Source organism: Drosophila gunungcola (assembly GCF_025200985.1).
Source record: "Drosophila gunungcola strain Sukarami chromosome 3L unlocalized genomic scaffold, Dgunungcola_SK_2 000014F, whole genome shotgun sequence".
Classification (NCBI taxonomy): domain Eukaryota; kingdom Metazoa; phylum Arthropoda; class Insecta; order Diptera; family Drosophilidae; genus Drosophila; species Drosophila gunungcola.
This window is the reverse complement of record NW_026453182.1, coordinates 206,837-219,254: the sequence shown is the minus strand read 5'-3', so window position 1 is coordinate 219,254 and position 12,418 is coordinate 206,837. Positions and strand designations below refer to the sequence as shown.

The 12,418-nt window shown below is 35.7% G+C and overlaps 4 protein-coding genes across 5 annotated transcripts; 1 reads left to right on the top strand and 3 right to left on the bottom strand.

The window, feature by feature from the left end:
- Window positions 1–207: 207 nt before the first annotated feature.
- Window positions 208–2,924, bottom strand: LOC128260200 (transcription factor grauzone-like). The gene is made up of 3 exons (XM_052993010.1): window positions 2,824–2,924; window positions 1,987–2,171; window positions 208–1,927 (listed from the first exon to the last, which is right to left on the bottom strand). The coding sequence occupies exons 2-3, from the start codon at window positions 2,107–2,109 to the stop codon at window positions 722–724; spliced, it is 1,329 nt and encodes a 442-aa protein (XP_052848970.1). The 5' UTR covers window positions 2,110–2,171; window positions 2,824–2,924; the 3' UTR covers window positions 208–721.
- Window positions 2,826–3,413, bottom strand: LOC128260142 (zinc finger protein 813-like). Its single transcript, XM_052992924.1, has one exon. It carries the CDS (start codon window positions 3,411–3,413, stop codon window positions 2,826–2,828), a length of 588 nt encoding a protein of 195 aa, XP_052848884.1.
- A 183-nt stretch (window positions 3,414–3,596) lies between these two features.
- On the bottom strand, window positions 3,597–4,430 carry LOC128260141 (uncharacterized). Its single transcript, XM_052992923.1, has 2 exons — window positions 4,307–4,430; window positions 3,597–4,256 (listed from the first exon to the last, which is right to left on the bottom strand). The coding sequence occupies exons 1-2, from the start codon at window positions 4,428–4,430 to the stop codon at window positions 3,598–3,600; spliced, it is 783 nt and encodes a 260-aa protein (XP_052848883.1). The 3' UTR covers window position 3,597.
- A 582-nt stretch (window positions 4,431–5,012) lies between these two features.
- Window positions 5,013–12,371, top strand: LOC128260016 (calcium channel flower). Of its 2 annotated transcripts, none has more exons than XM_052992697.1 (5): window positions 5,013–5,172; window positions 5,403–5,523; window positions 8,552–8,759; window positions 8,823–8,930; window positions 11,608–12,371. In XM_052992697.1, the coding sequence occupies exons 1-5, from the start codon at window positions 5,170–5,172 to the stop codon at window positions 11,750–11,752; spliced, it is 585 nt and encodes a 194-aa protein (XP_052848657.1). In that variant the 5' UTR covers window positions 5,013–5,169; the 3' UTR covers window positions 11,753–12,371. The 2 variants fall into 2 exon arrangements, with proteins under 2 accessions (XP_052848657.1, XP_052848658.1); XM_052992698.1 differs by lacking the exon at window positions 11,608–12,371 and adding an exon at window positions 9,561–11,180.
- Window positions 12,372–12,418: the final 47 nt, after the last annotated feature.

Genomic DNA, 12,418 nt, shown 5'->3' with positions numbered 1-12,418 from the left:
AGATTATCAAATAACTAATTTGTGGCAATATATTTCCAATATTTTTCCCCCAAAATTCCGGCAATAAATTGATGTACCAAGTTTTAAAAAATCATTTTTCATTTATGTTATTGGGATACTGTTTTTATTTATTTGGTATCTAGATTCTAAGGTGGGTAAACACCGACTTTCAAATCAATCAAATTATTTCCCCGAAGGATTTGTGAGTTGTTTTATTCGTTTCCAATTTTGGAATTAAGCCAAATCGAATTTTATATACCCTTTGCAAAGCAAAATTTAAACACCTAATTAAAAACCATTTTAATAAAGTTAAAAGCTTAATTTTGAAATATTAAACCATTCCTAAGTCCAAAAGAATTTAAAAAAAAATTGAAAATTAAAAAAGTTTACATTTTTTTTTATTTTAATCCGATTGTTCTCATGGTAACTGTATGATATAGTCGTCCGATTTCAATCAAATTTAAGCCGTAATTCCAAAATAATAAACCATTACTAAATATCGACTTTATACTTAAATCGACTTTAGTTTCATTACAGTAGTTTTGTGGGATATATCAGATTTCGCATTGCACTTGATTTTACTGTGTTAACAATTATTTTCAAATTTATATTCTTCTGAGTGTTGAACTTTTAAATATATTGCAAGATTTAAAATATAGAAAATATTTAGTTAAACTATTTGCCATTTAATATAACAATTGGCTTGGGCTTGTTATATTGACTATTTACTGACATCTAGGAATTTGCCGTTCTGCAAGGTTAGTTGTTTGGGCAGGCTGATGAACTGCCCGCCGTCGGAGAAAATGGGATGGAAGACATCCGGGGAACCGCGAGCATCGTGGTATTGTCGTCTGTCGTAGGGAACCTTGCGGGCGTCCGGTCTCACCCGATGCTTCGGATCTAAGGTCATAAACTGACCCTGAAGGGCGCGTTGCGGTGGCCGTAAGTGCGAGCGAATGTGCTTCAAGTAGTTGCCGGGCTCTATCGCCGTACCACATCTCGCATGGGGACATTGGTGGCTCCGCCCGTTGTGCCACTGAACGTGCTTTAAATACCGCGAAAAGACGCGGAATTTTCGATTGCAGTCCGCATAGCAGCAAGCGAAGACCTGCGGTTCATCGGAAGTGGCATTGTGTTGCCGCAGATGTTTCTCGTAGGATCCCCGGTACTTGAAGTACATGTTGCACTCCACACAAATCAATTCTGTCAGCGTGTGGACGCTGTTCTCGTGGCGCATAGCGTCGAAGAATCGTGGAAAAATCTCGTTGCACCTGAGGCACAGGAATTCCAGGTCCCTGCCGCCGCATTTGCTCTTGTGGTGACCCATTGTCTCGACGTGAGTCCGTAATTCGCGAAGAGTGACGAATTCGGAGGCACATTCGCGGCAATAGTAGTCCGGATTTGAACGGGCAATTCCACTGTGCATCCGAATGTGGGCCAGGATTTCGAGGTCCTGGTCGCAACAGGTGCAGAGCATGCGGGTCGCCTTGGTCTTGTCCTTGAATATCTTCGTAATGGCCAAACCATCGTGTGACAGGCCCACGCAAAAGATGTCCCTGTCAGAGGGATCCAAAGGATCCTCCTCCGCCAACTCCTGATCATCGTTTTGGCCTTCTTCTTCAGAGGATTCCTCCTCATCCTCCGCGGACTGAACCTCCAACTTGACCTCGTGTTGGTCTGATTGATCATCAACCTCCTCCTCCTCCTTCTCTGGCACTTCCATATAATTGTTTTCGACTGTTTCCTCCTCATCCTCCGAGGACGGAGCCTCCAACTTGACCTGAAACACCTGGGAGTCGTCTATTTCGAGGGGCTTTTCCTGTATTTCTTCCTGGGCTTTGCTCCATTTCTCCAGAGATTCTCCTAAGCGCTGGACCTCTCCAAAACAGGTTCGACAAATGCACGAACTTTCTTCCAGGATGGCGATCTAAGGATCGATAATAAAATATATATCCATAATGTCTTAAAGAATTTTCCCAAACTTACATCAATTTTGTAGCACTCAAAGAGTGTTTGCAGCAGTTTGTTGGTCGATTTGAACTTGGGCTTCGAGAGATCAGACCGACCGGCACTCGCCTTGCATAATCTGCAGAGCTCTTCATTCGACATTTTTCACGAATTTTGAAATTATTTTTAATACTTTGTCAAAGTACTCGATGAAGAAACTGGAGCTGAAAAATAATCAATGCTTTTATCGATGCTGACCAATCGATACTATCGATGGGGCTCGGAGTACATCGCACTATCGATATCTTGCAAATGCAGCACCACATTACTATCGATATAACGTTTGGTTATCGATACTTTAAATTTTTGTAGTTATAGATTCGATATAAATCGTTTACCACGATACATTTTAATATCAGTATTTTCAAAAACGTCTGTTCGGATAGTCTCAAAACTTTTTTGGGAGACAAGGACTTAATTCAGAATTTTATGTACTTTGTGAGTTTACCTTAGAAAACTGCATTAAAAATATTGGCGGAGCAGCCAGTCCTTGCGACCCTTCGAAAAAAAAAAGATTTGCGGTGAACGTCGTAGGGCATCATAGGGTTTTAAATATAAACCATACTGCGTGTAAGAGCCTATTGAATTTCTTTAGTTATCACAAAGACCTTTTTTCAATTTAAAAAAACAAAACACAAATTTGAAAAACCGATTTGAGTAATGGAAATCGTGAGAAATTCGAGTTCTTACTCCAAAATCAAAACATTGTACACAACTTTCTCAAAATATTAAAAATTTCAGCAAAATAAAAAATTAAAGAAAAATCATGTAAAACCCTACGATTATTTGCCTACTTCGTTTTATTCGTCTGCCTACATTTAGGATTCTTCAGAGAGGTGATGAATGATAAAGTCTCCAACTGCTTCCTGCTTCTGGGTATTAATCCGTTCTCGTTCCGTCTGCTGTTTATTCCGGTGACGCTGTATCCTCATGTGCCTTTCTAGACTACCGCAAGAGCAGTATTTCTGGTGATTTTTATGGAACTTCAGGTGCAGCTCGTATTCCTCCTGCGACCAAAACTTTCGCCTGCATTTTGGATAACGACAGACGCGGCTCGGCATGGACAAATGCATATCCTTCATGTGCCGGTGGAAGTCTGGCCGGATCCGGAAAAACAGGTCGCACTCTAAGCAATGGAGCTTCTCGGGACTGTGTCTGTTTTTCTCATGGCATTTGACAGCTCTGATGTTTAAGAATGTCTGACCGCACTTTAGGCATCTGTATTCCATGTCTCTGATAACGCGGTTGCAATGTTTCTCCTTCTCGCGATGCTCCTTTATTTCCGGGGCAATTGAAAAACAGGCACCGCAATCGTGGCACATGTAAACAGGGTTCAGACGTTCCACGTAATTGTGCTCCCGCACAGGGGTTAAGCTGTCGAATGCATGATCGCAGCAAGTGCACATGAACTGGACGACGTTAAATTGGTCCTTGAAGAGCTCTGCAAATTTCAAGCCATCTTGTCGAAGGCCCACGCAGAATATCTCAGCCTCTTCCGTTTCAACTGGTTCTAGTGGTTCTTCATCATTTCGTTCTGCAGGGGCCTCCAACTGCACGTGAACCGCCAAGATTTCGTCTATATCCGGCGAATCAATGCTCTTTAACTGGAACAACTCTATGTTTTGAAGAGGCAGGTTGAAAAGATTCCTTCCCATTAAGTTCTGTATAATCTGTTGCCAAATGTCTTTCCTTATTTTCTGCGGTTGAGGATTCCAAATTTTCCAGGAACGCAAAGTCTTCGTCTGCAACCATGGTGTCGCTATTCACTTCGGGCTCTACGCAAAAAGTCCTTTGGGGGGATTGAACAGATTTCTCCTCGAAAACTTCCAAGTCTTCTGTTGTCAAAGCGACTGGGGACTTTGACTCAACTTGACCCGCAATGCTCTCGTCTATATTCTTGTCCTGGATAACAGTTTCCTCCGCTATAAATTCCAAATCATCGTCATTTTCAGCAACTGGGGACTCTGACTTAACCTGAGTCGCCAAGCCATCGTCTGAATCCGAGATTTCGAATATTTCGGGTTCTACGCAGTAGATATGTTGGAAAGATTCTGAAGGTTTTTCCTCTAGATCGACGGTATTAGTTTTTGTCAATGGTACTTTCCCATGTCCCAACAGGTTTTGTATTGCACTGTTGGTTTTCTTGATATTTTCCTGGGCACTGCCCCACTTTTTGAGTGATTCGCATATATACAAAACCTTTTTAAAACATTGCTTGCAAATGCTAAAGAAGTTCCCTTGTTCAATATCTAAAAATGCAAAAGGTAATTTATAATATGAAGATAAATATATCTGAGACTCACATTATAGGACTCGAAGAGTTTCAGTAGTAGTTTTGTGGTTGAATTAAACACGGGTTTCACGAAGTCAATCTCAAATCTCCGATGTTCCAAGCACAATTGGCACAGCTCCTCATCCGACATTTTCTTTTAATTTTGAAAGTTTTGATAAGAAATCACATTAACAAAAAATGTAAACAAATTCTTTCGATTGTTGTTGCAGGAACATTTCAAAACATCGATATGTCATGAACCAAAAGAACCGACTCATTTAGTCTTTAAACGTTTTGCAGCACTCTTCATTCAAATTATTTTGCTTCTCGCAACTATATTATGTTTTTTATACTGTATTTTCTTTAAAAACTGAGAAATTCCACGGCGTTTATATAATATAAGAACTAAAATGTGTTATTCATAGCGGGTTTTGTTTTTCTTAATGCATTTTAAACCAAATTTAAAAATAATGTACTATAACTTTGTACTTTTTGTAGAAAGATTGTCTTTGAATCCCTGTAACTATGTACCCGAAATTGGTAAAACATACAACTTTATTGTATTATAAATTTGCGATTTCAAAACCAATTATTCTGTGATTTTTCGTTTTAAATTATCCGGGCTTAACTTGTATCTATAAAAACCAATGAACCTTTTGAACTTTATTATTTTGCTTGTTTTTATCAACAAAATATAACTAGAAACTAGTTCATACCGATAACCCTTGACTATCGGTAGGCCATATCGACGACGAGAATCGCGAACTGGTTCGTTCGTGTGCACCAGAACGCAAAGTACAACAAGATTTTTCGTTCCGTGTGACGTGAAAAGTGCACATAATAATTGTTCAAATTAGTTTAAGCCTACTTAACTAGACAAACCAATAGCCATGGTAGGTAGTCATTTAACAAATACGATACAAAAAGATATTAAAATGCTGACGCAGTGACGTGTGTGGGTGTGTGTTTCAGCCGCGCGTTATGTGAATGTGTGTGCTTGTGTGGCAAAGTGTGCGTGTTAAAAAAGCGGCCGCCGCGTCACAATACAAAATTGTGCTTCGATTTTTCCTAATTGCATTTCGATTTTTCCGTTTTCCGCTCCCTATGCCATTTTCCGGATCAGTCGTTTGCGGAAAAGATAACGGGCCTGCTGGCACGGCCGAATCAACAAGATCCAATTGGACCGGAGCAGCCCTGGTATCTCAAATATGGCAGTCGACTGCTGGGCATTGTGGCCGCCTTCTGTAAGTCCCATTTAGGTTAAAATAAATACCCTCTTCCCATATAACCCTTTAAGACCAACAAAAACTTCAGCCGTGACATTGGGCGGCCCAAAAATATGTTGCATCGATTTTTGTGTACCAACCATTGTTTTTGCTGTTATCTATTCGTTGGTGTAGGAGTAGAATTGTTTTTGCGTTCGTGTGTGTGTACGCACGCTCTCTGACATTGATAAAGGAAAAGAGAGAGGAAGAGAGTAAGAGAGGAAAGAGGATACACGGAAAAGACAACACAAAAGGATACACAAATTCGTACACAGAAAAAATGTTTATTGCATGTGAAAAATTATACCATTTTACATATTAAGAAAAAATCATCTTATATATTTATTATGATATTTATTTTAATAAAATATCATATCATTTAAAATATTAAATCTAGTAAAAAACAATCATTTTCTACCCGAGAAAAGCATTACAAATCTTGGGTCAGGGCTGGGCCATTTTGCTTAAGCAATAGAAATTTATTTACCATTGGTCTTGCGCATAACAATTTAAAACACATCTACCTCTTTTATTTCTGTGTACAGGATATGGCATATGTGTAAAGAAGATTTTCTGTGTCAAGTTTGGCGCACAGTTTTTTTTTTTTTTGCCATGTCAAATGGAATTCTCTGTGGCCATTCGCTCGTAATTCGCGTTGCCTTTTGTTTTATCAGCATCCCTCGTTTCTTTGTCGACCTCTTTGTTTTTAATTTTGTTTCGCCTGATTTGCGAATTTTCTTCGTTATCTGTACCAATTTAACCTTAACCCTTGGGTTTCCCAATGTGTCATAATATAAGATCGCAAAATGACAAATTTTAATAAAATCAAAACTGTCAGATCAATTTCATCAACACTGGGCAATTGCGATCAAAAAAATAAGTTCAACGAACTTCTATGAATTCTTAATTTATAAATCGACCTCTTTCGATGCAGTTGGATTAAGAACTTTTAATTATGTGTAAGAATTAGTTAGACATTTGGTTTCTATATAAATTAATTTTAATTACTTAAAATTATAGAATGCTTTAGTTTTTGTCGGCCATTTGTATTCATGTAAATGTTTGTGCGGCTTTTATTTTGAACAAAGCTTTAAACAAATATTTCAAATGCTATAGAAACGGTTCACTGATTACAAAATTATTTATCAGATTATTTACATAATTAAATTAATAATTAAAAATTAAAAAAAAATGTTTAGTACTTCAACGTTATACCTATGATCCATGTTGATTTTATTTATAGTTTGCGCTTCAAAACTTGTTCTAATTGCTATTTCCATAAGCTCAAAAACTAATATTTTCATGCCCACAGCCGTGTATACGTGTATGCCTATATATATATATAAAACTATAACGTTACCTTATTAAACTGCATTGTATTTTTAAATAAATAGTAAATAATCGTTTGGTTATTTGGAACGATATTATTTAGAGGGTTAACAACTTTTTTTTCAACGAATTTTACTTTTTTTCTGAACGATTTTCCTTGTTTCTTTACAATCGAATCTTTTGTTGTTGCATTTCCTGGCGACGATTCTTACTTACTTAGGGAAATGGAGAAATTTCTATCAAGCAATTGTTACCCAACAAATGAACACTATCCACTTAAAATCAATATAAATAGTTGTATACCTCAATTAAGGGAGCAAAACTCACTCGTGCGGCTTCCACAGTGAAACCGGTTGTGTTTAAGTAAAATAAAACCAAAAGTCTATGATTTATAAATTATAGCCGGTCCGCAGAGCACAACGACTTCTTCCCCAAGTTGGGTCAGTTTGGCTGGCTTTATGAACCGCGATAACCTCAAAACCCAGATTCGGATTTCGCAAAAGGGAAAATAAAACCTGCAAACTCAAAACCAAGAAACTTAAAAGTGACACGGATAGGAAAATGTTTTAGTATAAATTTAAAGTTCTGAAACTACACTTATTAAGCTCTTACTCGTGATCTTCCGTAACATTTTCTCTATCCACTTGTTTCCAATTATCGCGCTCAGACAATTATTTATCTAAGAGTTAAAGTCGTATTTGTTGTTTAGCCTTTGCTTATGCTTTTATCATAGTCAAAAGCAGCTGATATAATATTTTAATGTAATTTGCTTGTACGCCCCCAGCGTTATCAAGTTGAATTTAGAGCATTCTTTTCATAAAAGACTAGTAACAATATACCCAACTGTTTTTGTAGCTTGCTGTTACGCTTCTGTGGCTGGCTATTGTGGTTAATTTATAAATAAAAGCGAAAAACGTTAAAAAATGGCACTCATATGAGTCAGCGGTCTTGATTAGATTGTGTATGAAGCGTTTCGATGAGATAATGGGTGTTGTGGGAGTATATGTGATTTACATTTTTGGACAGTCCCCTGGGTCAGTGCTTAAAGATAAAGAAAAACGCCTTTTTCTACCAATTTTATAAAACACTCATACATTAGTTTTAAAGATTTAAAATAAGTTAAAAATAAGGTAAAAGATGTTTAATATAATTGAGGAATAAAAGTAGAACTATTCAACAGGCTTTCTGATTGGCAGTGGTTCTTAAAAAAAGAAAAGATTATAAGGATCTAAAAAGAATTAAATTTGAATTGCAAAGTCTTTTTGTTTGCCCTAGAAAACACAATTTTAAATAATGAAAATAACATAGATTTTGCTCATTGTTTTGTTGTATAAAAAAGTCGAAATGTATAAAAAAAGGGTTTAATAGGAAATATAATATAACATAATATATAATATATAATATATAATATAATATATAATATATAATATATATAATATATAATATATAATATATAATATAATATATAATATATAATATATAATATATAATATATAATATATAATATATAATATAATATATAATATATAATATATAATATATAATATATAATATATAATATATAATATATAATATAATATATAATATATAATATTAAACTGATAACCAATAGTTTACCTACAAATTTATAGTTCGAATTGCTGATAATTTGCCATGTTTTTTAAACTCTTTCTTCCAGTTGCCATACTCTTCGGCCTGTGGAATGTGTTCTCCATTCTCACACTCAGCGTTTCCTGCTTGGTGGCGGGCATCATACAAATGGTGGCAGGATTTGTGGTAATGCTTCTTGAGGCGCCCTGCTGCTTCGTCTGCTTTGAGCAGGTGAACATGATCGCCGACAAGGTGGACTCCAAGCCCTTGTATTTCCGGGCTGGACTCTATATTGCGTGAGTATTTATGAAGTATCCAAAGATAACACTATTTAATATTGTTTACAATTTAAATTTTAGCATGGCCATTCCGCCCATTATCTTGTGCTTTGGACTGGCCAGCTTATTTGGCAGTGGCCTGATCATGGGCACTGGCGTTGTCTACGGAATGATGGCGTTAGGCAAGAAGTGAGTATGGGGCTGCTAGTCACATCAATAAAATTCGCCCAAAAGTTTAGAAAATCCGAGCCAAAGTTTATGTAATTTAAAGTCCGTTTGGCTGCTTAAAAGGGTACAGTCATATATTTCGATGATTCAAAGTTTTAATAGTTCAAAACAAATAAATATATTTTTGTTTCATATTTTTATTAGTAGCTCCGTCTACCAAACAATCTTGAAACTGGAAAAAAGGAATTTTAATTCAGAAAAGTAAGGTAATTCTGTGTGCAATTTTGATTCAAGCTTAAGAGGGTAACCTCTGCCGGAAGCTTTTATTTTCTTTATCGTTCAAGTTTGCAAAAATTAAACTAACTCGGAACATCAAGAATTAAAAAAACTTCTTCTACACAAATTAAGAGCTGCAAATCCATATAGACTTAATTAATTTTCACATCTACTTATGGCGATTTTCTAAATTTAAAGGCGATTTTATTCATAGTGTTTGGGGGATTCGATTAGTTGCTAAGCAGACGGAGGGTGAGCGATTTTAGTTAGCTATGCTAAGCCATTTTTGCTAATCAAAACCAAATGTTTTTTCTATACTCCCACGATGTGCTTGCCACTGTGAAAACGCTTTAATAAATATAAACTAATACGTAGAGCTTCTCGGGAGGACATGGCCGTCGCTGCCACATCGCCCACACAGATGGCCGGCAGTCAGGCGGGCGGGCAGATGCAGATGGGCGGCGATCAGCATATCACACTCATGGAAGATCCCGACGTCTGGCGCCCCACATAAATTTCTAGACGCGCGATTAGTAACTGCCAAAAAAACCACAACTCTTACACACTCAGATACAGCTAAAGATAAAGATACAGATACTCAGATACACCCACACACAACACAGTCCACTAGAAATGCAAAAGATGCAAGAATTGATCGAGTAACAAATATTTTACGGCGCCTAGTTTTTAGTGTTCGTTCCAAGGAATAATGTAACTAGGAGAAAAATAAAATCAATACTAAAAAGCGTTGTAGGGCATCAGAGAACTAGAAAACAGAACACCCCACCAATTACAAAAAGAAATTGAACGAAATTCTCATTATTGTTGAAGTCGAGAGTGTTAGTAATCAAATCGTTTTTTGGGCAAATGCATTTTCGTCATTCGTCCTTTTTGCATGTCCTTCGTATTCGTATTCAAATTTTTTTTTATTCTTTCGTCGAGCGGTTGGTGTTGTTGAAAACTAAAGTTAAATATATGCATAGAGAAACTACTGATAACAATAACGTAACGTAACGTAATACACATGTGTCGAACTGCAGCAAGCATATATTTTTAGTGAGAAACTATATTTGAAAGCTAACCGAAGGCAGGATAAACCTATAAGTAAACCACAGCTTCCACACACTCTCTCACACAGCTAAAGCTAATAAAACGCCACTGATGATATGAAAAAGTGAAAGTCGAGAACATAGAGCAATATGTACAACTCAGAAAGTATTAACTTTATATGCTTTGCTTTAATGTAAACCATACAATTAAATGTTAAAAGTTGTTTGAGAATCGATTTGCTCGCAAGATAGTCACATATTGAAATTGAACATAATCAGCAAATATATACAATTATATATATATATACAACAAGTTGAGGATTTACCAGTTCTATTTTTTAAATGTTGTAATCCAAAAGCGTGTCCATTTCAATTTGAAGCATTCTTAGAAATGATTAATTTTAGACAATCATTTATTTAGGTTTTCTCTTTCGGATTTCGTATGATTTCTCGTTTTCTAGAAATATGTGCATTTTTTGGTATACCTAAGTTATTTATAAGTATTTATTCCAACCTTTTTAACTTGGAAAGTCTGAGAAAAATCGGTTTAAATTATTTATATTGTTGCCTTATGGCTTGCTTCCCGCAAAAAAAGTATTCCAAAATTTGTTTATTTAAATATAAGTTATTTTATTTTTTATTTACCTTTTCTATGTTAAACATTATTAAAAAAAAAATACTCGCAAGCAACTGAGAATCTCACCTGATAATAATAAATTTGTTAAAATTTGTTAGTCAATGAACGTAACGCTAAAAATGAAATCATGTAAAATATTTCGTTAGCAATTAAAAGCGCATGAATCAAGTATCAAAGACTTTGAACATGCCACATGAAAACTGTCCAGAAACCTGCCGTTAAAGCCAATTACAACCAAAGGCGGCCAACAGCGATAAACAACATATGATTTATGCTAATAACTTTGCTGCGTCCAAGAGATCACTAAAGGCAAATACATTTTGAGCTTTCGTTTTGTAGTCCTTTAAGATTTTGCACTCTAAAAATTTTTGTAGACTTCTTCTATGTAGAATTTTTTAAACTATTCAATGTAGTTAAATGTCAATGACGTATGTTTATTTTTGTACAAATAGATTTATATTTATTCCTGTAGAACTCGGTACTCTTGAAAAATTTTAAATTCATATTTTACTTTATCTTTATACTGCTTTAATTTTTTTTGTTGTCTTAGAAAATCATTGGTTTGAATGCAAAATGCAACAATATGGAGCATTTTGACTGTTATTATGTCCTTTGATTCTATGTAGGCAAACACACAGTTTTTAGTTAAGCACTTGTAAATTCTATTATTCCGTATTCTAGTTTTGTAACCTAAAATATCGAAAATTTAAAAATTTCCTGCTTTTCCTTTTAACAGAGCCTCCTCTGAGGATATGCGGGCAGCTGCTCAACAAACCTTTGGAGGTGCTACGCCCGCACAGACCAACGATCGAGCGGGGATTGTGAACAATGCCCAGCCCTTTTCCTTTACCGGCGCCGTGGGCACAGACAGCAATGTGTGATCCGAAAGTTAGCGAAAAGCTGATCGAAAAGTGGGAGAACCGGATAGCTGGATGTGCCGTGAGAAAACAAGACTCAAAACGCAACATTTGAAGGGCAAACCTAACCAAGAGAACATCAGCAGGCAATCTACATATTCATGTGCAATTTCCAATTGTTCAATAACCAACGCAAATGAATCACAAGTGTTTTTAAATCCGATTAGCTCTGATCTCTTTCTAGAGCAATAAAAAATATTCCATAAAATGACCTCTTTAACAAAAATCAATTAAAAAAAAATTTTGTATTAAATGTATGCAAATGTATACTGTGTTAAAAAGCGTTTTGCGTTTTCTATATCTTATCAATTGTTTGCCTGTGTCCCATCATTCCAAGATATTTGGTTTCAACTAAGTAGAAATTGCAAATAAATTATTGAACGACATCACTAGCGAGGTGACAAAGAACATCATGTAAAATTTATGTTTAGTCATAGTTTAAATATACCTTAAATATATTTAAATGCATAATACTAAAATGTTTAAATTAATGCAAAATAAAACTATAAATATTGTATGTAAACCATATTAAAATTGAATTATACATACTTTAAATTATGTTAAATAAAATTAATTATACAAACCATTGTTGTTTATTACGTCCAGTGCAATATGGGGCATTCTTTTTGG

Excerpts from the sequence above, each read along its gene's own strand:
- LOC128260016 (XM_052992697.1), top strand. Across the intron at positions 5,524-8,551 it reads GGGCATTGTGGCCGCCTTCT|TTGCCATACTCTTCGGCCTG; the intron begins GTAAGTCCCATT and ends TCTTTCTTCCAG. Across the intron at positions 8,760-8,822 it reads CGGGCTGGACTCTATATTGC|CATGGCCATTCCGCCCATTA; the intron begins GTGAGTATTTAT and ends TTTAAATTTTAG.
- LOC128260200 (XM_052993010.1), bottom strand. The coding sequence starts at position 2,109 with ATGTCGAATGAAGAGCTCTGCAGATTATGCAAGGCGAGTGCCGGTCGG. Across the intron at positions 1,928-1,986 it reads TTGAGTGCTACAAAATTGAT|ATCGCCATCCTGGAAGAAAG; the intron begins GTAAGTTTGGGA and ends ATCGATCCTTAG.
- LOC128260141 (XM_052992923.1), bottom strand. The coding sequence starts at position 4,430 with ATGTCGGATGAGGAGCTGTGCCAATTGTGCTTGGAACATCGGAGATTT. Across the intron at positions 4,257-4,306 it reads CTTCGAGTCCTATAATGTGA|ATATTGAACAAGGGAACTTC; the intron begins GTCTCAGATATA and ends TTGCATTTTTAG.
- LOC128260142 (XM_052992924.1), bottom strand. The coding sequence starts at position 3,413 with ATGTGCACTTGCTGCGATCATGCATTCGACAGCTTAACCCCTGTGCGG.